The sequence below is a fragment of the Larus michahellis genome, chromosome 1 (genome assembly GCF_964199755.1).
Source record: "Larus michahellis chromosome 1, bLarMic1.1, whole genome shotgun sequence".
NCBI classification, from domain to species: Eukaryota; Metazoa; Chordata; class Aves; order Charadriiformes; family Laridae; genus Larus; species Larus michahellis.
Window position 1 is genome coordinate 194,321,103 of NC_133896.1, and position 27,616 is coordinate 194,348,718.

General features: G+C 39.7%; 1 protein-coding gene across 1 annotated transcript in view; it reads right to left on the reverse strand.

The window, feature by feature from the left end:
* Positions 1-1,657: 1,657 nt before the first annotated feature.
* The window catches only part of FREM2 (FRAS1 related extracellular matrix 2), a 135,514-nt gene continuing 109,555 nt past the window's right edge, over positions 1,658-27,616 (reverse strand). The window contains exons 15-24 of the mRNA XM_074566935.1: positions 26,349-26,480; positions 25,440-25,771; positions 15,707-15,899; positions 13,229-13,333; positions 11,957-12,084; positions 11,735-11,869; positions 6,813-6,939; positions 5,003-5,190; positions 3,941-4,087; positions 1,658-2,288 (exon numbers count right to left, since the gene is read on the reverse strand). Coding sequence (XP_074423036.1) covers positions 1,776-2,288; positions 3,941-4,087; positions 5,003-5,190; positions 6,813-6,939; positions 11,735-11,869; positions 11,957-12,084; positions 13,229-13,333; positions 15,707-15,899; positions 25,440-25,771; positions 26,349-26,480 — 2,000 coding nt within the window. The 3' untranslated portion in view covers positions 1,658-1,775. The remainder of the gene's footprint in view (positions 2,289-3,940; positions 4,088-5,002; positions 5,191-6,812; positions 6,940-11,734; positions 11,870-11,956; positions 12,085-13,228; positions 13,334-15,706; positions 15,900-25,439; positions 25,772-26,348; positions 26,481-27,616) is intronic.

The following is a 27,616-nucleotide window of genomic DNA, read 5'->3' on the forward strand; positions in this document are numbered from 1 at the left end:
TCAGTGAAGTTATAACAACATAAATCCAGAGCAAGAGATATCAGTGTGAGTCCTCTGTGGGCATATTCACACCATACCGTGAATCGTAACACAGATATTCCCAGGCTGGTAGACCTCAACATTTCTGAGTCTTTATGGCTCAGAGGACGATTGTGCAGAATTACTAGGTCAGGAAGCGTTTTGGGTACATTTTTTAGTTGAGAAGCAGCATTGTGTGCTTGCAGCCAGGCTGCTTTCAAGACAGATCCTGTTCCGCTAACTCAGATCTCGGCAGCGTGGTCCCCAGAATACCAAATGCCAAGTGTGTTGCAGCTGAAGATAGTTTGGGGGCTGCCCGCACCCACCACCACCAGATGGTGGAAGGGAACAGGTATTTTCGCAACAGCCTCAACAGCCTGATTCAGATTTTATATAGTTTATATAGTTTAACTCCGTTGACTTGAAATGACTTATTGGTGTATAACGCTAGCGTGACAAATGGCACAATCTGTCCTGAAGGTTAACGTATGTTTCATGGCCAAGCATTTGGCAGGATATCTTTGGGAAAGAACAGGTCCCGTCTGGATAAGAACTGACATGGGACACTGCTGATCCAAACTTCCGTGGAACATCATGCTGTCACGTTACCTAAACCGAGAACACTGACAGAAAATTAGAATTACTCTTGCAAAAGTAGTCACTTGTTAAAAAATGCCCAACGATGACCCAGCACGTTTGTCAAGATGTGCTATGATTATACAGTAATAAATGCTACTTGATTCAATCAAATGTTAATTTTTTCTTCACCTTCTTGCCATTTAATATGGCAACTGACAATCACACGCTGGATTCAGTATCGTGATTCCTCGGCTCAGTTCAGGCAGAACCTTGTCCTCTGCATTTTGAATCTAACTCTAGGTACTGAAATACTAATGCTTGCATTTCCCAGCAGTGGATACGCACTAACAAATATAATTTACCTTACAACACTTCCATGATCCATTATAAACTTAAGAGGACATAAGCATCCAGTTCCAGTGAAAAACAAAATTCTTTCTGGATTTGTTGTATTCTTTGGCTTTATAAAATCATAAATAAGGAAAAAAATTCTCAGATTAAATAGCTGAATAAAAAGTATGTATTGCATCCTGTGACATGCAACTGATTATAATGTTATGCTGGCTAATCTAGCTGTCTTTTGAAAAACTTCAGTTACACATAAGTAAAAAAAATAAAAAATAAATCACTGGTATAGCTAAGTGAAGTCAAAAGCTTATAGGAGGGAGGATTCATGCCCGAGGCACTTCATCACCTTTCGGACTAATTGCAGACACTGAGTTCTTTGTGAAAAACAGTACAACATTTAACTGAAGAGTGTAAGAATTCCTCCTCTCAAGTATTCTGTGTTTCCGAAGAAACAGATTTCCTTTCTTATTGCAGACGGGATATATAGCACCTTTGGATAGTTTCTTCTACATTTTTAAACGTCAGAAAATACAAAAACAAAACAAAAACCTCTCCCTTACAATGCAGTTCCTTGAATTGCTGCTTAAGCTTAGTGCATGATATCCGGACGCCAGGATTACCTGTCGTGCAAAGTGGGAGATTCGATATGGACTCTTCTACTGTTGATAATGGCAGCAGGAGTTCAGGGTAAAAAATTTCAAGTACACCTAGAAGCATATGAACCTTTTATTCCTCATGAGTCACCATGATCTGCTGCAAACAAAGTGCAGTTCAAGTTTTTTTTTTTTAGGCACTCTGGAGACTCTGGCTTGAATCCTGAGGTCTCGGAATCAAACCTCCGAGCTGTCGCTGGTGTAATTATACGGTAGCATCATTGGTTCATTGCTCCCCGACTCCTTCGTGGTTTCCTTCTTCTCAGAATTTCGTTTCCGTTTTAGCAGCAAAATGATGATTGCAATTAAGCAGATGGCAAGGAAAACGGCAGCAGCTCCACCAATGACTGTGACTATGCTGACCCCTGCACTTTGGTTGTTCAGTTCCCTGGGGAGAACGCCATTGACTGCAACCTCTCTTTGGGGAACCTGTTTCTTGCTGGCGCGATCTAGTGCTATGTGCTGTATGTTTGTTCCTCGGTTGTTTTCCACTCCAATGTCTTTTGCAAGTTCTGGGGCCTGCTCAGCTCCCCTCTTCTGACGTCTCTGTGCGGATGCTCCTGAGCTCCCACCACTAGAGAGTGAGTGGTACTGGTGCTCCACGCTTCTTTTGCCGATTCCACGATTAGCATTCTCTTTTGAACGTACAGTGTAGATTGTATGGACATACCACTCCCTACCCAAAGACACCTAGAAAGACACAATTGTTTTGTATTTAAACACACAGGCACACAATCTGGAGAGCACTACACACAGAGGAAACCAATCACTGTTCTGAATTGATTGCCTGGACAAGTATTTTCAAAATGATGCACAGATAACCCCCACTATGTGCCAATGTGCCACAGAGGAGTCTTGTTTTCTGCCAAAATTTTAAGAGGGGGTAGTCTCTATTCTTCTCCATGGCCAGACTCTATGGCTATCAGGTGCAGATGAAGAAGCATGACCTTAGCATTTTTTTGGTACTGTTAGCACCAATGGCCATACAAAGAATCTCAGCTGTAGACAGGAGGCAGTAGAGGACCTTGCAGGACCAACTTGACAGCTTACTAGGCCCTGGCTGTGGCTTTCTTTCCATCTTAACACAAGAAAAGAATTTTGAACTGTGAGGATGACTGAACATCGGAAAAGTGTGGCTGTGGAATCTCGACCACTGGAGATATTCAAAATCTAACTGGACACAGTCTGTGTCAACCTGCTCTATGTGACCCTGCTCTGAGCAGGGGGTTGGAATAGACAGTCTCCAGAGGTTCTGACAACCTCATCCATTCTGTGATTCCATGATCCCCTGCAGTTTGCTTGAGATGATGCTATCTTCTCTGAATTTGTCTTGTCTTTCCTGGATACATAATAAATTTGGACTCCACAAGGTCTGGTAGGATTGCCTGAATACTTTCTTAAAGCTACTGGCTGATAATTTCAGTGGTTGCATCCAAGTTCTGTTATTGTGAGAAATAACACATTTTCCATCTCACTCTTGTTTTTCTAAGTCTTTCTCAGGACATACTATTGCTTCATATTTTCATTCTTTTGACAGAATAGGGACAAAAAATTACTGCATTATTGGAAACGGATTCTTTATCTCAAAAATGAGATTTCATTTTCGTGGGGAGAGATGATGAAACCCTTTTTATGCTGATAAGTAGGCTATTCTCTTAAATATTCCATTGGCTACAATGGGACCCTTAATACTGAAGGGGCCAGGAGTAAGATTAAAGTCTCCTCAATATTTTTTCTACTAATTTATACACTTGAGGTTTTGCATGCAGTTTTGCAAATACTCAAAAGAGAACTCCTGGCTGGGTTATATAGATCAAAGGGATCAATGCACACAGCTGAAGGATTATATTAAGTTAAGGACCAGTTGCACCCTTCAGATGTTAATTTCTAGGCTTTCCAGTGCTTAGGTATTTCATAATGTGCTAGTCTGTGAGGAGAGACTTGCACAGAAAACGCTTATTATCAATTAGATTTTGATGAAGTTCACTATAAATGCTTATGATGCATTTATTTTTTGTCTTTGACAGGCCATAAAACAATACCATGTAACAAGAAACTTAACAAGTTCTTAGAAGAAATGCATAACAGTAATTTGTATAATTTCTGGTTAGACTATAGAATTAGGCAAGAGAAACACATAGTAACCCCACAAGTATCTTTTAATAAGTGCTCCATATTTTAAATCTAGACATTTTTAAGCATTTATAATCCTGTTTGACTGTCACTGAAATCAGAATAAATCCTTCTACTGGCTTCAATATGACTTTCTGTTAACTGCACTTCTTGTGCAAGTGTTTCTTTCTTGGTTCAGTATTCTTGCTAATGAGCTACAGAAATCATACCTGAAATAGAGGAGTTGAGTCTACTTTAAACCCATCAGAACCTGGCTGTTTAACTAATGGAATTGCTTCAGGATCATCTATTGCAAGTTTTGCATTAAAAAGCACACTTCCAAAGCTTGTGGCTTGCGTCTCCGGCTGAGCTTTGTCCTACATGGTCACACAGGAGAAAAAAAAGTTTTTAAAACACAGACTCATTTATTCTAGGAAAAACAGTTCTAATATTTATAGGAAATGTATAAATTGTGTAATTTACATATGCTATTTTATGCAGTCCAGTGTAATACCAAAAGAAAAGACATGAGAAGCAATTGTGGTGACATCTGACTTGTACTAACTTCTATTTAATCTCATGCCTGAAGACTTTTTTATTGAAATACAATGTGGAAACACTAGAGAAAAACTACAGCTACTTTTCTAAAACAAAAAAGATACATAAACGCATTCTGAAATAAAAGTAAGGAGCCTGTTTCCCAGTTTAATGAGGCTACCTTTCATTTCTATTAACAGACATTCATATAGATTAGTTTAGATAATTAACTACCTTATTTAAAGTTAACTCTCTAGAAGTTGGGCATCGGGTCAGTAGTCATCTAGGCTTACTCTATAATTATTTTCAGAAGGGAAATAATCTTGGATATTCTATGACAGCTTTAGAGGTATCTCTCTTTATTGACTACAGAGGCAACTAACTGGATGACTAACTTTACATTATACACTAAATTTTGGATGGCTTAAGATCATACAAATTCCAGTCCTTAACTTGCTTGTCTCCTAAGACTCCCTTTATTGTTAATGGATATAGACGATGCAGAGAAAAAGCTATCTTGGGATTCTAACTTACGTCAAACTCTAAATGATGAGAGTCCCCAGAAAGATTAAGAATAGAACCAGGAGGGAGAAAGGTAAGATACTGCCTTCATCAATTCATGTTAGCCTGGAGCTCAAGTCAAAAATCTGGTGCTGTCGAGAACATTTTAAAGAACAATTGGTTTTGGATAAAAAATAAGTTAGAGAAAAAATAAAAAATATATATGTGCCTCCTCCCAGAACTAGAACACTTACCACAATCTTAAATCTGTACAGAAGGGATGGAGAATCAGCAAGGCACCCATATTCAGTGTTGGATGGATTATATTTGGGTACATATCCATCAGCTCCTGTGCACAGGAAAACCTTCTCGATGCTACAGTAGAAGGAATCACCCAAATTCTGCACTGGATCCACCATCACCCGACCATAAATGATATCACCTGTAAACAGTGCACACAGTTCACGTCCCATTGCAGTGGAACATTTAGCGCAGTACTGGGCTGAGTTAATAAGCCCAGTCAAGAAGCTCAGTGCAGTGTAATGTGACTGCAGTTTCTGGTTGTGTTAAAGGTCCGAGCTGAAGATTCTCAATCTGCCTATAGTTATATCCAAAGTCTACTTGAGGAACACTTGCTACCCAGCTTCCCCCATAGGGGGTTGACAAAGGCCACAAGCAGAGCGGACACTCTTCTGTGCACTGCGGTTTACACAATAGCAGTAGGAGGCCATTTGCTGCTGCTATAACCTGAAACAGTTCAGGGGCTGCTTTAAATTCTGGGCTATACTGGGCTCTTCATTCAAAAAGTGAGTTAAAGAAACTTTATCATAGAATCACAGAATTGTCTGGGTTTGAAAGGACCTTTAAGATATAGAGTCCAGCCATTAACTTAGCTCTGACAAAACCACCACTAAACCAGGTCCCTAAGCACCATGTCTACCCATCTTTTAAATACCTCCAGGGATGGTGATTCCAGCACTTCCCTGGGCAGCCTGTTCCAATGTAATCCCGTACACCAGACCAGGGTGTAGGTTTTGGCCTCCTGACAATGCACTTTCTTAAAAAGATGTGTTTTTTGTCAGTAGAATCCTGTTCAGGCTGCATAAGGGTTATACTTGGTCAGACTGGCATACTGTACCAGTGGAATGAACATTATGAAAAGTCACAGAGACATTTTCTGAGACTTGGCTCCCTACAGCGTAATTGCATTTCAGCTGTCTGATAATGTTTAAGATAAGAAATGCCAGGCCTGTACAAATAACCTGGGCCATTGCTATGCACGCAAGAAAAGTATACTATGTGCAGTGGTCAGATACATATGACAGAAAGTGGTTAGGAAGGTCCAGAATCTGAAGAAGGAAAGGAGAAATGTCGTGTTGCTTCTACATCAATTTGTAGCAATTGCAGACTTTGAGAGAGAGAGAACAGGCACCTGCTGTTCGAGAGGCTGCAAATATGTCTCAAAAGGCAGTCATGTATTCAAGGTACGGGCACCCCAATAAATAGGTAAAAGAGGCACATGATGAAAGCAGAGGAATGAAGCGACTGCTTAGGTCCACTGGCAGATGTATCAATGGAATCAATCTTCCCACCCCCGGCCTACTCGGTGGAAGGCGGGGGAACGGAGGAAGCCTTGCTGCTGTGCAAGCACTGCTCAGCAATAGCCAAAACATTGGCATGATATCAACAGCGTTTTAGCCACAGATGCAAAGCACAGCACCATAGCGGCTGCTATTAAGAGAGTTAACTCCATCCCAGCCAGACCCAGTACACTCACCCACAACAAAAACTCTGTAATACTCACTTATCAACTGGGAATGTTCTTAATATCAGCCAATGTTTATAAAGTGCTCAGCTTATGAGAAATGGCACCAGTACTGTAACCCCCAGGCACAATACTTTCTGTGCACATTGGACAACAGCTCTGATGTAAACTGCCAGGTAGGAAAGGCAAAGGCAAAAGAACACAAGCAACAAGTCCAAACCCTCACTCCTCTCTTGTTTTGACTGATCCTCATAGCGTGGAACATATATTGAACGTGCATGATCTGTGTACAATAATACCTTCTGAGAAAGCAACATCACTTTCTTGCCCAAAGCCCATTGAGCCATCGGATAGCCACAGTGTCTTTTTGGAGAGCAGGAACATCTGGGTGTTCAAGCTGAACTCAGCAGCCACTGGGTCACTGACCTAAAACACAACAGCATTAAGGCTCTTCAACAAGCATTCTTTAATGACTCCTAAAAGACAGCACGATCTTCTCCCAAGGTACATTATTTATCAGCTCCACACATCTACATGCAATAATACAGTTTAACCAAAAAGATTTCTTTGTAGTAGACATATCTTGCTATATATTTTACACACAAACAACCTCTGGCTTATCTGCCTCTGTGATATCTGACAGGATTCTCAGTTAGCTTCTTCCCACCACATTTTTCCAAATCCCAGCCAAGAAGGTGCCCAAGGCACGTGTGGGGGTAACGTGAGGAAAATACTTCCCTCAATAACTTGGCTCCCTCTGACTCACCACAGTCTGTTTTCTTTATCCCATTTTCATTCTTACACGCACGTCCCACCTCTGCTTCTGATCCTCTGCCAATTATTTGAAAGTACACATTGCTGAGGATTTATTTGCAAGTATCAGTTCTTCTGATGTGCTGCAGGACATCAGATCACGCATGTGAAAATGCACCAAACAATTTGAGCATCTTTTTATGCTAGTATTTATCTTTATATATTTGACACAGTTATCTATGGTTCTTCCTTGATTACATTACAAGAATAAAATAAATCAATACTATCAGCAGCAGGTTTCATTGGGCCATCAGTTGGAAGGCAAACTACACAGGGACATAGAATAACGAAAGGGGAAAAAATACAGTGAACAGAAGAACTGGGAAGAGCACAAAGTTCAAAAAGATGCAGTGTACCTGAGGAAACAATCTAGAAGATGCACACATTCAAAAAAGAAAAAGATAAAAGAAGAAGAGGCCACTAAACAAATAAAAAAATGCTAACGTGTATACGTATATTTATGTATATATATGTGTATGCGTGTGGAAAGGAAGGGAGGAAAACAGGAAAGAAAACATTCTTGCTGGCTCATGGACAAGGGGCTGATGGAATGAGATATAACGATATCAACAGAAACTACTGCTGCAAGTTATACAGCTGACACATTTATTCTTCAAATCCCCTTTTCACAATAGAGTCCCCAAACTATCAAAGCAACAGGATTTGGCAAAAAGAATGTATAACTGCAGTATTTTTATAAACCCACTGCCACCCTTTAGAAAGAGGAACCCTACTCCCATAGCCTTTTCACAGAAATAATAACTAAAAATATCATTTCCATTCTCTTCGGAATTCTTTTTTCTAAATGCCTGGGATTCAGGCTATTGGATTGCAGTGCCACAGCTTCAAATACCTGACTGACACAACTGGTTTCCAGCTGTGGTTCTGAAAGAGAATAAAACACGGTGTCATCAAGCTCTTCCTGGGCAGACTAAATGTCCACTGAATAGGAAACAAGAAGTGTGTGCTCAGCTACAGGCACTGGACGTCAGCCACACAGTGTACAACAATGGTCAGAGCAACGGCCTGGGGAAGTACTATGCATACAGCTGCGAATACATCTCTTAGGCATCCTGTTTTAAGTTACTGTTTTTATTTCAGTTCTATGTGTAAGTCTCAGTGCAGCCAGTGGCTAACCCATAGCTATAATTTATGACAGTAGTTTAAATGTAATTATTTTCACCTTCATTTGAGGCAATTTAAACCAGAGTGCTTAGAAAAATTATCTGTGAGGGTCTGCTGGGTGAGAAGAGTACTGTCAATTTTTTTGTGCCTATTTGCCATGCCCATCAACTATTTGTTGATCACTTTATTCTGCCTATTTGCCATGCCCATATGGATGATTTGGGGACAATGAAGATCACTCATGGTAGACATCCTCACCTCTGTGGGACCAAAGCCCATGAAATACTTGGTACCTCAAGAAGCAGAGAGCTCTTGAGACCGGTCCATCCCAAGGCAGCAAGTAACCTGATTATGGAAGTGCTTCTTTCAGGAAATAGTCATGCACATTTAAAGAAAGGAGACACTGAAAACGCTGGGATAAAACAGAGCTTGGAGGCTGAATGCTGTTCATGTACAGGAAATCCCAGAGTGAGATAGTGGTAATACAATACTCATTATTGTTCCAGGCTACCTGCCTCCCTTGTCAGGGGCCACAGAGAGAGGAAAAAGGAGATGGGCAGATAAATGTTAAAGAAGGAAATGTTGAACAAAAATCACCAGAGGGGAGATACCAAATATATTGTCTTTTTGATGTTTGATTCTTAAAATGGGCCCTCACTCATGAACAGTGAAAACAATTGTGAAGGAAATCAGAAAAAAAAGTTTCCAAGAAAATGAAAAGCCTCATATTAAAAAGCCCAAGATGATAATTCAGCACAGCAGCTGGGGCACTAAACTAAGAATTGGGAGAAACAACTCCTGTCCCGTCATTTCACCATTAGACTTTACAGGCAAAGTCATTTTGGTCCAGATGTGACACTTCGACACACTGACTTCGCAGAATCATAGAAAGGTTTGGGTTGGAGGGACCTTTAAAGATCATCTAGCCCAACCTCCTGCCACGCACATGGACATCTTCCACTAGATCAGGCTGCACAAAGCCCCATCCAACCCGGCCCTGAACACTTCCAGGGATGGGGCATCCACAATTTTTCTAGGCAACTTGTTCCACTGTCTCACCACCCTCATCCTAAAAAAGGTATTCCTTATGTCCAATCTAAATCTACCCTCTACTAGTTGTCCCTTGACCTGTCACCTTGGCCTCGGTAAAAAGCCTCTCTCTGTCTTTCTTATAAGCCCCCTTAATATATTGAGAGGCTGCAATAAAGTCTCCCTGGAGCCTTCTCTTCTCCAGCCTGAACAACCCCAGCTCTCTCAGCCTGTCTTCAAAGGAGAGGTGTTTCATCCCTCTGACCATTTTTGTCGCCCTCCTCTGGACCTGCTCCAACAGGTCCATGTCTTTTTTGTACTGGGGACCCCACAACTGGATGCAGTGGGCTTGTGCAAGGTATCAGGTGTTTCCTAGTCTAAGGACCAGTGTCACAGTCTGACCTTTTATGCTCACTTCTCTGTCTTTTGTTTCTTATATTTACAACATGGATACTAATGCTCTTTCAGTTTTGCAGGATGCCTAGAAATCTTAGAGGTAAAGTGCTAGATACTGCCTAGTGAATTTGTGCTACTGTGCTGCTGCTAACTGCTGCTTTTTTGGGACCTTCTTTATGTTCACATAGTATTTCAATCTGTGATCAAAGGGAATAATATCATGGTGCACAGAATTTTCTCAATTCCTTTTACTATGAGTATCTCACGAAAAAGAGCTGGTCTTGGTTTGAAAATTGCTGGGGATGGGGGACTGATTGGCCACAGTCCTTGGTGATTATGATACTGTTGCAATTTTGCACCTTATCTCTATTTTGAATTGATGTACCTGAAACTTCCATATACTGTATTATTAAAGCTTTATCTGGTATAATGACCCCTATAGTATCCATTTATTTTTTCCAAGGCAGTTCTTAGTCTTAGTCATAGTTCTTAGTCATACATTCCTTCCAGGAGTTAGGTCTCTCCCCAGGCTACTTTGCCCATTTTGCAATGATTTTTGCAGGTCTTTTGAATTTTCTTCAAATTATCAACATCTTCTCGTTCATATTAGGACCAGACACAAGCTGTGGTTCAGCATTGCTGTGAATTGCTTTAGAGCTCCTAGAAGATTAGAAATGCCAGACAAAAGCCAAAGTGCTGAACTTGCATAAACTCCCCCTACCTCCCTCCATTCAAACTTTTAAAAACTGTTTTGCTGGGTTAACTCTGAGAAGGCTGGTTTCACGTCAGTTCATGTATCATCTCTTTGCTTTGCCAGGACTCACTTAATGCCATATCAGGAATCATCCGTTCTCCCATAGCTGGCACAACACCAAATCAAAGCATAAAGACTGCATACATTCCCTCGTGTACTCCGGCTAATTCAATAATTGTGTATCCCTGACTGATCCGGATCGGATTTATACTGTAAGATGATTAATAGCATACATCTGTACTATTAATGAGCATGAAACCACAGCTACACTGTTCCAGTGTTAATGGTATTGGCTTCAAATACCAGAAATGATAAAACTTCCTCCTTACGCATCCCAAGGTGACACTAGCTCAGTTGGTAACACTGAAAACTAGCAGTTTATGTTCTGTTAACTACGCAACATGACCCCCAGATATTTTTTAATCAATGCTTTCTACAGCAGAGTCCATTTCTCCATATTTTGTTCCCAGCAACAGAGCTTTACAGCTGGGCTTTGTGAAAGGTATGCACTTTGCCTGTTCCCACATTACCGTATGTTCCATATCACTATGGGTGGGATTTCTCTCAGTCACTCTCGTGAGTCTTTAAAGCTAAGCATTTTACCAGTGTTGGCAATCTACACTTCCTCTATAGTCAGTGAAGGAAGTCCTACCTTAGGACTGAATGAATCTTCCTCTGGAGGTCCCACTTTTTATGCCAGAGACCTAGCTCTGATTTTTGTGTCAGATGAAAACCTTCTGATAATAGGTTTATATTTTCCTAATTATCCGATAAAACTAATTCGTGCCAAAGCCAACAGAGAGGTAAAGAATTCCCAAAGGTTAGCTCATATCACAGTATCTATCACCCAAACCAATCTCAATGAGCTTCCTACCGGCTATGAAAGATCAGCCATGCATTGAGGACAAAAAATACTTGTGCTCCCAGTTGGGTAAAACTGGTTAAATAGCAGGAGAGGAGTGTGTGCTGTCCAACCAATTTAGAAATTGGTTTGTTGATAAGCAAGTAAATTCAGTTTCTATCACCACCATTACAAGACCAAAAAAGGCAATTTGGGAATCAAAATAGAAAGGAAACATGATGAAGGTATCACTGGGGTGTTACCTGCTGGAATCGTATATCCAGATCAAATGTGATCGGCTCTCTAGGATTGCAGACCACTGGTAGGCTGTACTCCTGATGTGGAGCAGTGGTACAAGCTATCAGCTTCACAGTGTATGTTCCAGAATAGTCTCGAACCTGAAAAGAGAGAGAGTGAGCTGTTCCATCAACATCCTAACTACCAGGCTAGGGCAAGAGAAGACACAGTGAAGGCTGGGGTTTTACCGCAAAATCTGAAACAAAGCTCCACTGCTGTACTGGCTGGTTGTACGTTGGCTCACTTCGGATAAGGCTGAGACTAAACGTCAGGCTCGGGTGATCAGCTGACATAACCATGGAAGTTAGAGATGAAGCTAGAAACATGCCAAGAGACAGATTTGTCACCTTTAGTATTTCACTGTGAGCTCTCAGAGCCTGAAAAACTTTCACAATAATTCATAAACCATGATGCCATGGTTGATGTTAATACCTTTACAGTGCACTGGGTTTTATTAACTGAAACTAACAAAACCAATTACAGTCAACACAGCTGGGCCCCCTTGATTCTTGTTCAAGTGTCTATTAAACAGTTGCTTTTGGGCTACACAACCAGAACTGTATGAAGATTAAATTTAACAGACAGGCAAAACAGTGAGAGTGGAATGGCAAAGATCTATAATCCCTCCTGTTTTAAACTTGGAATGTCAGCCCAGGGAACACAAAATAACTTCTCTTAGCAGTGTAACTCTTTCGGCTCTGCATGATGTGCACAACTTAACATGCTAGAGGAACTGCTGAGAAAAAGCAGAAGCACTATGAAGGAGTTTTACAGGTTAATAAAACTGATTTAAACTAAAAAAGATTTCTTAATTTTTTTTTTCCCTTTTCATTATTGTTCATCAGATTTAATTTAGCTAGATAATCTTTTCCATGGCTGGCATTCATGCTCAGATTTATGTCTGTAGACAGTCTTACACCTGTGATTATTCTGAACAAAGGCAGTGGGGTTTAAACAGATTAAATTGCAGGATCACGTCCTTAGCAATGACTAATTGAATGGCAGTGAGAATGTTTTATTAACAGAGTGATACGATGCTCATAGAAGACCTTTACTTACTCTCTGAAAAAGGTCTAAATAACCTAGGAAGTCTTCAAGTTAGACAAGAAATGTTAACGCTATGTAAGTTCCTAGGGCAACATAAGTAAATAGCTAATCATAGCTTTTGGATTAAAAACATATATTTATAGATCCCTAGTTCTTCATCTTTCATAAATGAGGCTCTTGATCAAGGGGAACTATCTGCTTTCCCTCAGATTCATCCATATTTCATTGTTTGACAATCTGAATACAGTCATCAATGACAAAAAAATCCCAAGTAGATGAAAAATCCTTATCTGAAGAGCACAGTACAGCAAAATATCAGATATCAGTAGCAGAAATAAGAAAAAAGAACAGTATGAAGTTTTGGAGGGATGTCTTTGTTTTTATAGTACTGATAAAGTGTAGATTAAACTTACCAGGATGGGACATCACAAAGACACCATGAAACCGGGCTTCAGTCTTGAAGTTGACAACCAATCGCCCGTCTTCACTAATACGCATGCTGGTTGGGTACAGGGAACCTGGCAGCAGAAGCCAATTCACAAAGTTTATTCCACTTGCAGATGACAAATAAATCACACTCCTACAAAACACTAATCCCTCTCTCATTTCCCCTTGTCATGTCAGCTGTCTGGGAGAGGGCCTGCTGGAACCTTTTGGGTTGACTTGAGATTCTTCTCAAACAACAGTTTACACAGTGGGGCCTAGAGTTTTCACAATGCTTCAGCTTTCCAAAGCACATACAGAACTTCCCAGCGAAGTCATGGCTTTACAAGTTATCATGGACCCACACAGCCACTCTACTAAAATGAGGAAAGTCCACAGCACAGGCCATGCTTGTGTTCAGGCAACAGCATGGTCAGCTGCCAGGTGGGTCTGTAGAAGGAAGGATACTTTTGTTTTCACCGGTACTCAAGCTGACCCTACTGATGAAAGCTGGTTCGGAGACACTTTTCCAGTGCCTCCCTATCCATCGTCCCAAGGCAGCACCCACCAGCATTTAGTTGTAGCAGTTGGTTGTGGCTGCCACGGCAACCCGCTTGTGGGTGCTTGAATCTGTGAAACTCATTCTGACAGGCTTTGCATTGCTGTTGATTTCTGGCACGAATCTGGCCCAAAACACAGGCCTAATGTTTCCTAATTTCAGGTTACAAGGTCTTGTGTATATGTCAGAAATGGTTTCTTGCCGTAGCTTGCAGCCAAGTCCCTTTTTCTCTAGAGCTCTGCAAAGCTTCACAGTTCAAGTGTTTCCTTCAGTGCTCCCTTACAGAGAGCCGGTGATGTGCCACCATTCTGCCTGCCAGGGGCAAGAAGGAAACAGAAATGTTCCTTCATGAACGTGTCAGAATGGGAATGTATACCACCTGTACAAAATCACCTGTATTTGTACCACATTTTTATCACATTTGTATCACATTTATTGGTACATTAGAAATACATATATATGTGTGCATGAATTATGGCATTAGAAGACCTTGACGGCTTTACAGTTCTATGTTGAATTTGCGTAGAACAATTATATGTATCTGGAGGTATGGAAATAAACTGGGAACTAGTTAATCCCTCCCTGCTCAGAAAAACAGCTGCTCATTGTGCAAGGCACAATGTGAGAAAATACTGCCCAGATCAGATCGGGATAGGTTGGGGCTCTACCCTCCACTACCTCACTGTGTTTATCATGTGTTTTGTGCTGGCTGTTTTGAAAGGGACCTGCCAGTGTTAAGTATCTCCAAAGACCTGGCCATCAGCTTCTTAAACAGAGAAATAAAACATTAAAGCATCAACAACAGGGAAATGGTGCCATAGACGTGCCACGTCACTGCTGAGACTGAGGATTAGATCTAGTTGTTATACAGTGACTAGTACATCATATGATTTGTGGCCTGTGGCTTATTCTTTAGGCATGGCATGACATGTGCTTCATTGTTGATGCACTGTAGATTCCCCCTGCCACTCCTCATTTCCTGCCTTTAACATGAGGACAGGAATTGCACAGCAATGACTTCTGTAGTTCACATACAGAGTCTGCAGAAACCAAAAATGGTTTTATGTTCACTGGAGTCCTAAGATTGACATGTGTTTATACATAATTATAGCTGGTGCCTGTATTCTACCTTAGGTTGAGACAGACATGGAACACCTGAAGTTTAATGCTGGGAAATACTAAGTAAATTTGCATAAATAGAACAAAGCAGCATATAGGTGTAACTATACATTTTAATCTTTCACAGACACCTTCATGTCACGATTTTTTAAAAAATAATTTAACTTTTTGCCAAGATAAATTCTGTAATGATAGAGTTTGATTTGTTGACTAATTATAGTTATAAACATTTATTGACAGTATCAATCACATTTAAAGAATGTTTTACAGTTTACTACTCTAACACATAGCACAGACTATTATACCCATTATATATTTCTGTATCTTTTGAATGTTTCACAATTAATGTTTTCAAAATATCAAAAGTTTCTGAAACTGTACATTCATGGCCAGAAAAAAACAATATTGCAGAAAAGTTTCAATTTTTTTTTTTCATTGAAGTGCAAGTATCTTGTGTGGTAACAGAAGATGAATACATAGTGAACCTTGAAGTCATTTTTACCTGAGTAGAAATAAACGTGCTAAATTTTGCACATGTACTTCAAACATAAGGTAACAGTTACCTTTCTTTGCAATAAAAGAACTGATGTCAACTTTACACGGATTTCATGAACACGCCAGCAGAGAGCTGTGAGTGCTAGGAAATGACAGGTTATTTGTAACCGATAATAAATGATATACAGGTTTGGGTTTTTTTAGTATTAGAATGATTTAAAAATTATCCACTGTGTATATTATTATACTCTTAGTAAGAGAACATGAGTTCGATGCAAAGAAATCAAACACTCACCTTGCAGCTCTGCTTCAGGCGGGCTACCGATCCCATCCTTCCACAGGATGGCAGTGTCATACACAAAAGTCAGCCGGAGCTCCGACTGTAGGTCGAAATGCTGCCAGCCTCCTACACCCACCGGAGAGTGGAAAACATACGAGACGTACAAGGGGACTCTCAGCGTGACATAGGACTGTACTAGGTTGAGAACCTATAAAAACCAAAATTATGTCTTTGGGTTAGTGGTCATGAAAGGCAGCACTGTACAGGTAAACCTAATGCAAGAGAAAGAGAAGACAGAACTTGAAATAAATATTGTGACTGAATCAATTTATCTCAGTTTGCAAATTACAGATGAAGTGCAAAACTCCACATTTCAATGGATTTCAGCTGAGCTTAAATCCTTTCAAGTTGCATTTTGGTATTTCAAACTGAACATGCGTTCTGATAAAACATAACCCCTCAATTTTGACTCATTTTTGTTTAGGCTTTTTAAGTACATAAACAACATGTCTACAATTGAAGGCTTTAGAAATCTTTCAAATATCATTTTGCATTTTCTCTACCCTTACGCCTTAACCAACTCTTTTGTTTATATTCTTATGTTATTATCCTGTAAGAAGCTCTTGTGGAAGACCCTGAATCTGCTCAGATGTCATCGCAAGACTGAATCCTTGGACTGTACTTAATCCGTCTCTGGAACTATTTCTTCCCTTGGGCATGGATAGTAGCTAACATATTGCATGCAAACATGCAAATCATACCGTTTATCACTCTCTGGAAGAACTAAAAATAGTATGCAGGTTGATATAGTTTTAAAAGTAGATCCTTTATGCATATGTTGTACAAAAATAGCACTGCATTTCATTATTATCTTTCAGGGAATTACATATTCTGTACATACATTCTGATGAAAAAAGGCAAGAAGAACAGTATCAGTAAACTGTCACCTCTTAAGATAGATCTTACATGATACACGGATCCAAACCTCTCTGAAATGACTTTGCATTTATGCTTTGTTACAAATAATTTTTCATTCACACCTCTCTGATTAGAAATGTGCAATCCAGATCCTTTTGGAACACTCTGGATTTTCTTACAAAGACGCAGAAGGAAAGGCATTGACATCATCTCCCAATGGGAAACTTTTCAAAGGCACAAATGCTGTTGAACACCCATTTACTTCCAATAGAAATTGCATAGGTAAATTTGTACATCTGAACATTTCCCTAGAGCGATTACCTTACAAGCTTTTAAATAGTGTTTTGCTCTACTAAAAAACCCCAACAGTCAAAGATCTTTACAAGCTGTGTAAAAACCAAACTGTTTCTGGGCTCACCCAATGACATGTCAGGGGCCTGAATGTCCATTACCTTACAGCTGCTTTACATTTCCAAATGCCAGACAAAAATTTTAGCCGTACTATGAAACCACAAATTTACTGCCTGCACTGGCTAAATTCGCTGAACTAATTAAGGAGTTCATTACGGCAAATGTTCATAGTTGTTGCCACAACCCACTTTCACGTAGGATGCTCCTTGATCTACACACTATGCTCCAAAAACCCTTTCCACTTATGTTGTTTGCACCGTTCCATAAAATGTGCAAGCATTTAGACAGCAGACAGTCTGTAAACACACACGGTATCATGCAGTAAAGCAGCCTAGCAGACAATATGAGATGCTACAGTTATAGATTATTTTATATCAATGCTTCTTTGTTGGTTTTACATAAATACAACGAAGAACTACTATTTGGAACAAAAAAAAAAGGATTTTCTTCTCTGTATGTATTGGATGACAAATTGAAGTTAGACAAAAATATTATTTTTTAGTCCTATTTAATTTGCAAGTTTATCTTTGGGATACCTGCATGGATATCTGAGCAATTATTTCAGACACAGATTTGCTAAATTGTTCCAAATAACAACACAGAATTCTCACTTCTACAAAAAAAAAGAAATATATATAGCTGTGATGCAACTCTACAGTGCATCATGGTTTGCCTTTGATTCAGGAGTAACCTTGAACGTTTATCATTTCTGGAACAGTATCAAGAACTGAATACATTTGGTAGCACAACAAATATGTTACTATTGAAAAGTCATCTCAGACAGACTATGCTGGCTTTTCTGTGTGTGTTTTTGTTCCACACCTGCATGTTGTACACTAAGAATTAGACATTGAGGTCGAAGATCTGAAATTCAGTTTGCCTGTGAGGAAGAGACAAAGATGATGATTTAACGTATGTCCATTATCCTCTTGAAAAGCAGCATACACAATGCTTATTGATAACGTAGAGGAGGACTGGAATATCACACAGGGAGAATGTAATGACCTTGAGGACTAGAATAACAGAAGTGAGATTAAATTTTATAGCATAAAGTAGAATGTAATAGAAACTAGTGACAGGGATTTTTGGTAGAAATGAAAGACATTGGTTAGAAACGACAGAGGGGAAAAAAGATTTGGGTATGTGAGTTGATCACATCATAGCTATGACCTTCCTACCCTTTCCATGCCATATGATCCTAAGATAAACTAAGGAATGGGGTGGAAATTAGAAGCATGCATGCCATTATACAGAGCACTAGTGAGAGCTTATCTGGAATAGCTTTGATCATCCATGCTTGAAAAAGCCTGATTTGCATTGTAGACTGTAGAGAAAGAAATAACATAATCACAGGAATGGCAAAACTATCTGATGAGAGGAGACTAAAATAGCCAGGTTGTTTAGCCTAGTACAACAAAGGCTGAGGCAAGAATGCTGTCTATACACGTCAGGAGATGAACAGCGGAGACGGGCCACTGATGATGAAGGACGGAGCTGACATGGGAACAAACGGGCATAACATGGCCATGACAAATACAGCCTAGAAATCAGAAGAATTTCAAGCCCTCATTGTGGTGGCATTCAACAAGAGAAGTGAGGCCATGAAATCCTATTAGTCTTTCGATTAAGTTTACTAGTGTTGGAACCACATTATAGAGAGAGTTAAGACAGTGGCCTGGACTGGGTGATCCACAAAACCCCTTCTAGTTCACTATCTTATGCCACTTCAGTTAAAAAAACCCAACAACTTCTTTCAAAGCTTTTCTTGATTTTTAAGTACAAGATAGCATCGGCTCTTCAGGTACCCTGTACACAAAGTAATCCATTAATGGTGTTTGTAAACCACATTTTAGCGTTTTCTTGTGTCCTTTCAATGGGAGCATAGTGTTAGTGAGCTTGACTCATTTGTGCTGGTGGAAATCTAGTAGGATCCCTTCTGGAGATGAAACACTACTCCTTTGCCATACACTACCACTGCTCTGTGGGAAAATCTGAAACCATAGCGCTAAAGAATTGTCTTCATTTCTAGGACCCTAGAATTTAGAAGTTTCTTCTTTTTCAGCGAAACCCATAACAGATGTCAGGGCAGTAGGGCTGAGTGCCCCAGCCTGGGAATTTATTCACGTACTTATGAATATCTATGTGCTTCCACCAGTATAGCTGCCCCTATGTGTGATTCATGGCACGTAAGGAGAGGAAGGAGTTCTTGCTAAACCAGCTGATGGAGTTTTTATGCACACAAACCCTTCCTCAGGCACTCACGGTCTTGCAGGTGTGGAGGAAAACCTACAGTACTGATAGCCAAAGAATTACTGAATAAATACTTCTATCTCTCCTAACACTAAATTAAAACTTACAAGGATCTCTTATTTCTTGCTGAGAACGAAAATGCCACAAGGGGAAAATTACTCTTCAGTAGGCAGAACAGAAAAATCTCAAGGCATATGAGGGGATCTTTTTGATATAATAAGAATTAGAAAAAAAAAAAAAGAGGACATTAACTGCAGAGGAAAACTGTGTCTGAGTAAGCGAGCAGAACCCCCCAACAAAAGAATCAATGCAATGTGTAACACAGATGGAAGAGTCTTCTCTAGCCCTCTTAATAATCCCATTTAGGCAAACATAAGAAAACATTCTTTCCATTGAGTTATCTTTATTTCCCAGCACTGACTGCAAAGCCTATTGAAAGTAGCCAGCTGTTCATATTTTATCTCAATGTGACACTGATGAAACCAAACCAGTAACTTAGAGCTGTGTTAAGTGTAGGATCAGCTTAACTGCTGCGGAGAGACAGAACAGGTGCACTACGTGTCTATGCATCCAATGCACAGGAAATTTTAGCAGTTGTATTGAACAACTTATATTCATTAACATTAGTTTTATACAACAATAAATGTAGGATCATACACAAGGTGTGACTTTTAGCTTTGTGATACCAGGAGAGAAATACAGACTGGAGCCACACCTGAGCTGAATTGGGGAAATTGTGTCTAATAGTCTGTGGCAATGCCAGGTCTGGAGAACCTGAGAAGTTGGAAGACAAAAATTGTTTCAAGCAGGGGACAGACTTACAGTTAGTATCTGAAAAAAATTTAGATCACATGTCATTCCAACAGTGCATCTAAAAATTCATGTGTGTGAGGGAAGAACACAATTTATACTAGACATTGATATAAGAAGGAGAGGTTCATACATTTTCTTTGCAAGACAAATTATCACAGAGCATAAGTTCTATTTTTGAACACTGGCAATTCCCATTTAGAGACTTAGGAAATATTAATGGGAGTTTCTATAGGTGTTCTTCTTTTGTTCCCTTTTCTGATGCAAACTGTCAAACTTCATTAAGTAAAAAAAAATAAATAATTAGTTTGAGAATCTGTCATGTAACAAGTGAGAATATTGAAAAAAAATATTTTCAGTCAAGGCTTTCCGGTATGGACTCTGTTCTACATTTATACTGTATTTTATTTATCTGGCTTACATTTCCAGAGGGCAGAACTTGGCAATGTGTGTGTCTGCACTGTTAGCAGTGATAAAATCAGAATTAGAAATAACACAAGTTCATGTTTCATATTGCATCTCCCAATGAAACAAACTTTTCATGAAAACTGCACTTTTGTTCTCCAAAATACCCTAAGCCTCATTTTCTACTGCATTTACTCACTCTGCCTGCGAATTTGAGTCACACAAGCTTCACAATGTTATCTATTAACTATTTACACAATAACAATATGGTAAAGCTACGATTTGGCCCCCAGAAGGCATGCAGCCAGGTAGGTCACAGGTGAAATGCAAAGCAGGTTTGTTTAAAGAAGTCTGAATGGAGAGGAGAATGCAATACAGCCTTGAAATGCCAGCTCCTTGAAATGTTTAACTTCTGAGTTTGTTACACAGCTGCTGCATTAACTTTATAGTACAGTTTTTTCTTCACAGCACTTACTAAATGCATGTGTTTGCAGCTGGAGAAAAAAAAAGGTTTGAATGTTAGTGAGCTTCCATGTCACAGGAATACAAGTTGCAGGGTTTTCTTAAACTTAATTGTGGCTGCTGAACTGAACATAAAAATCTGAAAATAGACCTTTCTGTCTATTTGCATTTTAGAGCATCTAATGAGATATTCAGAAAAGCTGCATTTTCCCCTTAAAGTATGATTTTGGTAAAAAATTAACGAGTAAAGCTGGAAATATGCTATTTCTGTGTAACAAAAAACCTCTGCAAGCTGCCTCATATAAGCTGTGGCAATACATTAGTGGTTTTAAAACCTCTTTTCAGGTGGGATTTCCAAACACCTCACTGCCATAACATGTGTAGCATAAGTGTCAACTGAAGAGAGACATTTTCAGTTTTGGCCAGAAATAACAGTTTTTGATAGAGAACAAAACAAACTATTCAGCTGTACTCAATTACAGTAGCTTCAAGGTATCAATCCATACTTTCAAGTATTTTAATACATGTTCTTCACCTTCTTGTTTCTGTCAAAGAGTTGCTTAACTACTTGTTAATAAAATTTGTTTGAATGGTAATTTCCTTGCTTCCCTGTGCCAAGTCTGGCAACGGACTGGAACTAAGGAAAGCAACATCCACATATAAATACTTGGCCAGAACCACACAGAAGCCTTCAGATGCCAAACTGTCTGGCTACAGCAAACAGTTGTAACAGCAGGAAATGAGACCAAATGATACTTCACCGTCTATCAAGTAAGTCTAGGCCAACACTTCAATATATACTTTATTAAAGGATAGTCACTTGCTTGGTTTTCACTGTTTCACCTCTTAACTTCAAGAGTATCTGTCATTGTTCTAGCACCTGCGTCTTGAGAACACGAGATGTCTGTACTACTTGACTCTCACAACGAGTAACGTCCAGGAAGTAAAGTCCAACCTTTGTTACTTACCTGAACATACAGGAAGACAGCCCTCAGGTAAGTGAGTTTCACCTTTTTAAGGCCTATACATATCCAAAGACAGATATTTAATTTTAGGCTATGACTGCATGTTGTCCAGAAGAAAACCATTGCTGCTAATCATCAAAGCTGACCTTAACTTTAACCAGAACAGAGCTATAATCTAAATGAATTAGCTCAATATAAAGAGGAGCAGGTCTTTATTTTTAAATATAAGTTCCTTAATCTGCATATCTAAATCCATATTTAGATACATAAATGCCTGATTTTTCAGATGTGATGAATATAGGCAGACCCCAGGAACAAAGCGTCAAGCTGTATACTGAAAGGAGGGCTGCATCTAACTCACGCAGGGTTTGCTCATGCACAGAGTAATTGAGAAAGAGAATGGGTCACAAGCAAAAGGCCTCAAAGGAGAAAAAAAAAAAAAAGAAAAGAAAACTAAGACCTTCTCTGTATGTATTATGATAGTTCATGAGTTCATGGGAACTGGCTAAGACAGCTGCAGCCTGCAGCAAACGCTAGGAGCACTGCCAGAAGAACTACACCAGCTGCAGGTCTCCCACCTCACTTCTTGCTGACTGAAGCTCATCTTCTTCCCCTACCCTAGGAGGAGCTCCCATAAAGCAAAGGTCCACATCATGCAAGATATTGTCAGTTGAGTTTGTGAAATCTCTCTGTCTGAATCAACAGTGCTATCTTTGTTTGACCATACAGGTACTGGAGAGCTAGAATCAAGAAACAGAATTTTGAGCTTAAAGATCTAGCCAAAATATCTGGTAAATTCAAGCTATTAAATTTGCAGCGGTAGCAGGATGTGGTAAGAGTGTTTTTGTTACTTATCTGTTCTGTCTGTATAATAGAACTTAAGCTTCCTTTGTGTGCTAAAAAACATGGTGAAAACCATAGCTGCCAGCTTTCCTCTCACAGTAGAGGATTATTAATTGTTCACTGAAGGAGAAAAAACCAACAATGGTGACAACCACAGAGGTAGGGCACTGACTGCCTCCCCTCTCAGCTGGAGGGGGTCATGTGAAGATAAAGACCAAACTTGGAGAAGAATTAAATGGAGGTGGGGGAAACAGGGAGGGCAGTGAAGCGCATACTGGCTATGGGGCGATGCTTCACTGCTAGAAGTAATTCAGCTTGATATTTCACTTAACACACTGTAACCTTTTAGCCACAACCTATGAGGCACTAAAGGATGACTTCAGCTGCAGTTTCATAGCTCTCATAGCTCATGTTCATTCCTCTCTGCCTTTAAATGAGGGTTCTTACCTAAAGTACGTAAGGGTTCCGGAGCTTAAGGCAAGTACAGCTCTCTTCCTCGGCCACATTACCATTTACGCACGTCCTCCACAACCGAACATGCAGGTTCTTTTCATTCATTAAAATATAGGAATACTGCTCATTTTCTCTTCTGTTTATGTCCATATAGAAATATATAGGTTTTATTTAGACACACATTTGTCTAAACTAGCTATTCAGCCTTTTCTCTGAAGGACACAGAAGTATTTAAAATGGAAAGGATCCAAACCAGCTCTTTCTTCATCTTCACTGTGGGAGAAGTGGGTTGCACTGGTCAGAGGATCAGAGGACAGCTGCTTGGCAGCTGCGTGGGATTGTGTGCTTATGATCGCGTTGTGTGCGAAATAATATATGGTCGCATATTGCATGGGCACAAGGAGATAATCAAAGGAATGATGAGTTGAAGAAATGAAATCATTCTAAGAACAGTGAAGACTGCTGTCATTTTTATCTTGTGGGAATGTGCAAGGTTTACATCCCACACTCGCATGCCTTCCCCTTCCCTCTGACAGGTTCATGGTTCCAGTGGAATGTACCTGTAGGAGGATCTGCTTGTAGCAGAGGGGCAACCTTAAGCAGATGCACTGACAGTGAGCTCTCAACATCAAGGCAGAGACCTTGAACTGGTCCCTGTAACAGACAAGGAACCAGGACAGATGACAGAGCATTGAGATGACATATCCATCAAGGTCTTTGTATCTAAGAAGGCCAGAAGCTCCATTTTGTTCTGGTCTTAAGACTTTACAAAGTATATAATCTCTAGTTAAAATGGCCAGAATGTCAGGAAGTTAACCAAAGGATAAAGAGAACCTGGTGCTATTTCTTGTCCTGTATGTCCATCCTGACTGTATGATCACCTGCGAAAACCCACAGAGTAAAGTGGACTTTAGGCATGTAAGTATTAAAAAAAAAAAAAATCAGCTTATCTGATTAGGTATCTATACATCCATTGGCACCCATGCTTTTAGTAGTGAAATAGTTTTGGTTTTGCACATGCCCATACGTTTCTTTGGGCAACAGCACACTTTTTTCTCATCTGTTAAGGCCTCATGTCATTTGGGACTGACAAAGTAAGAACTCGTGCATACAAGACTACTGAGGTCTGATAAGCAGATGGGTCCCTGGCAAAACAAACCTGTTAGAAAGCAGCGCAATTATGGCCATTTCACGCAGTGGCCTCATCGCTTCCACAGAGGCTCAATAGGTAAGGCTACTAAGGTGGAAAGAGGGTTAGCTTTACCACACAGTTATCATGCCATGGATGGACTTCTCTGATATGAGGTATTGCATTTCCAGTCCTTTTTCCAGCCTATAGGATTACTCCCCAAAGGGACTTTTCTGTGTCATAAAAGATCACTCTTCATAGCTACACCTTTTGTACTCCAGAGCCTGAGTGGGATCAGACAAGTTTATGCAGTAATTATACAAAGAAGACCTACAGTTTAACTTCACTGCCACTGCACCAGCAGAAATGCTGCACACTTTTGCTTCCACATTATTAAAGATCTCCAGAAATAATTTTCCAAAGGACACCTGAAGATCTCTCCAACCTCTTTGTTTTGACCCCCAACCACTTCTACATCTCTGTTCTTCAGCCATCCCATACTGTCAGCTTCTCTTTGCTTCCTGACCAAGGAATTTTCTTCTGGGTAATGCGAGACCATTATGCTGTCTGCACTGGCAGGTCTTGTTACACAGTGAGCAAGAGATCAGCAGAGCCAAGCAGCTGGTAGGACAGTGCAGTCCATTGTTATCAGCAGGAAGGCTCTTCACAGTTTTTTTAAACTCGATTTTAAGATACACCATGATTAATACTAAATAGCCCAGTACTACCAATGCACTAAAAGCAATCCTTTAGAAGGCTTTGATTCTAAGAAAAGACTAAGGCGGCTCACGGTATAGTAAAAGTGTGATTGGTTTGTCCTACAATACTTCAAAACTGCATTGGGAGAAAATCACAGCAATTTTAATTCAAACTAAATTGTTCCCTTAATTTCAACCCGATAAGGATTTCACATGCAGCCTTCCAGTACTTAATGGACATTGACAGCTTTAAGGAATAAGCTGGCCTTAGGGGAAGCCTAAGAAAAAACCCAACACTTTTCAACTAAATTAATTCTAAACCCACTTATTTCTAGCATAGATGCATTATAAGGGAAATCTTTCATTTTAAGAACACAGTACAAAATCAAGTTACAGTTTCGTACCTGTCCATCTGTCCCAATGGTGCCTCCACAATCTGTAAGGAGCTCAGACATGTCATAATAGCTAACAAACTCCCATAGACAGGCTTCCAGATTCAGATTGCGGTAGAAGCGTAAGGTTTTGAAGCCTCTAATTGTTGGGCTGTATTGATAGGGAATGGTCTCTCCAATCACATCTGGATTTTTGGTAGCATCAGTCAAGAAACCATGGTGGGTCTTCACTTCTGTGTAATCCAACAGGTTGGAGCATTTATGGTTTCCAACTCTAGTTCCATCAGGGCTAAGTGTCAGCTCAAAGTTGGAGAGCTCTCTTGTAGAAATAACAGGCAGCATGCCTAAAAAAAATTATTTTCCATCACTATCATTAAATTTCAGTGGTTAGAGTTGCTTAATTTAGACAAAGTTTGTTAAACATTAAGCATGTTATGCAGTGCTTCTGTATTTTGTACTTACAGTAATTAATGTAGTTTAGAATTCAAAGAAAGATGATATGCTAAGTGTGTATGAGAATGTTATCCACAATAATTATGCCTTTATACTATGAAATGCCAAATAAAATACGTCTGAATCTTCAACGTGTTTTTCAGTCATGATTTTTTGTGGATTTTTTTTCAGAAGCAGATAGTAATTAAATGGCTTTATATTTTTTTAATAAATAAATTCTTCCTTGGTGTATTTGTATGGGCTCCAAAGGAGTTTTACAAAGTGTAGGTCCAGCCCAATTTATGTAAACTATGCAATTAATGTGGAAACAATCTTTGCATCAAAGACTATGTATCAATACAGTATTTTATGCACCTTATTGCAAACCGCCTTCTACATTCATCACATTGTTCACTGGTCCCACATTTTAAAAGACTATATTATGATTTTGGATATTTAAAATAACATTAAAAAAAATAGCTCAGATACCATCAATATGTGGCATTGTAACTGTCAATTTGATGAGATTGGTATAATCGGGATCTTCTGGGCCAGTATAGCGCAATTTGGCAGAGAATGGTTCTGCTCCAACTACTCCTGACATACGAGGTTGACAAAGACCTAATGGAAAAAAGAGAAAGAAATTTACTTTATGTCCAGAGTAAGTAATCTATACTTTCCCTTGCACTATTTTTAGATGCAGTTCTTTCCACTATCTAAGTTTCCAAAACCAGAAGAATTTTCTGGAATGACGAGTAAGTGCTTTGGGCAGCATTTATGAGAGTTCATGTTTGAATAGGAATTTATGCAGAAGAGGAATCAAACAGAAATCATTACTTGATCAACTGGATCACATTTTAAAACCAGGTGATGATACTGCACCTGTACATTTGCAGTTGTATGTGTCAACCATACTCACAGAGTTGAGTGTGAAGTGCCATACTTTCTTATAGAGGTCCTTAGAGATACTCTTTAATTCTTCCCACCCCCTTAAACACATCCATAGCTTTACAGAGGGTACCTGATGAGTGTTCAGGTGGTTTTGGCACTGTAGGGAGGTGTGGACCTATATATGCTTTCACAGGACTCTATGAGCCTCCTGTTCCATTAGTGACCAAAATGTAATTAGAATAATTGTGTCATGAACTACTTTTAGTTGGAAAGGAGCTCTAGAAATACTGTGCTCAAAGCAGAGCCAGATTCAAAGTTACATCAGGTTGCTCAGGGCCTTGTTCAGCTGGGTTTTTAATTTCTCCAGGAATGGAGAATCTATAATTTCTTGAGGCAACCCATTCCACGGTTAGTTCAACCTGTTCCAGTAATAGACCCGGTTTGTAAAATCAGAAGATTAGATTTGTAATCATATAATCCGAGAGATATGCAACTTCCAGTTGTGTGGTTCAGTGCAGACGTGTCTGCATTCTGTCCACAAACATCATAGCACATTGTCATGTGATGGCTAAAGGATCACAAGACCCTCTGAGAAAGAAACCAGCAGAAGTGGAAAATCAGAACAGTTCCCTTTGCCCATGTTCAGCTCTTTGCTCATTCCTGGGGATTACAAGAAAAGAGCAGGCAGGGCCCTCCTCTTGGAGAATTTATTGGTTCTGGTGGACCTCATCTGGCTCAATGGCTCCAAGTTGGAAACTTCTGGCATGACACGATAGTTTTGTCTTTTTCTCCTCAAATGCAAGTATGATGTGCTGAAGAGGCTACATACAATTTTTTGCACAATCTGACTTTTGAAAATTTGGTCT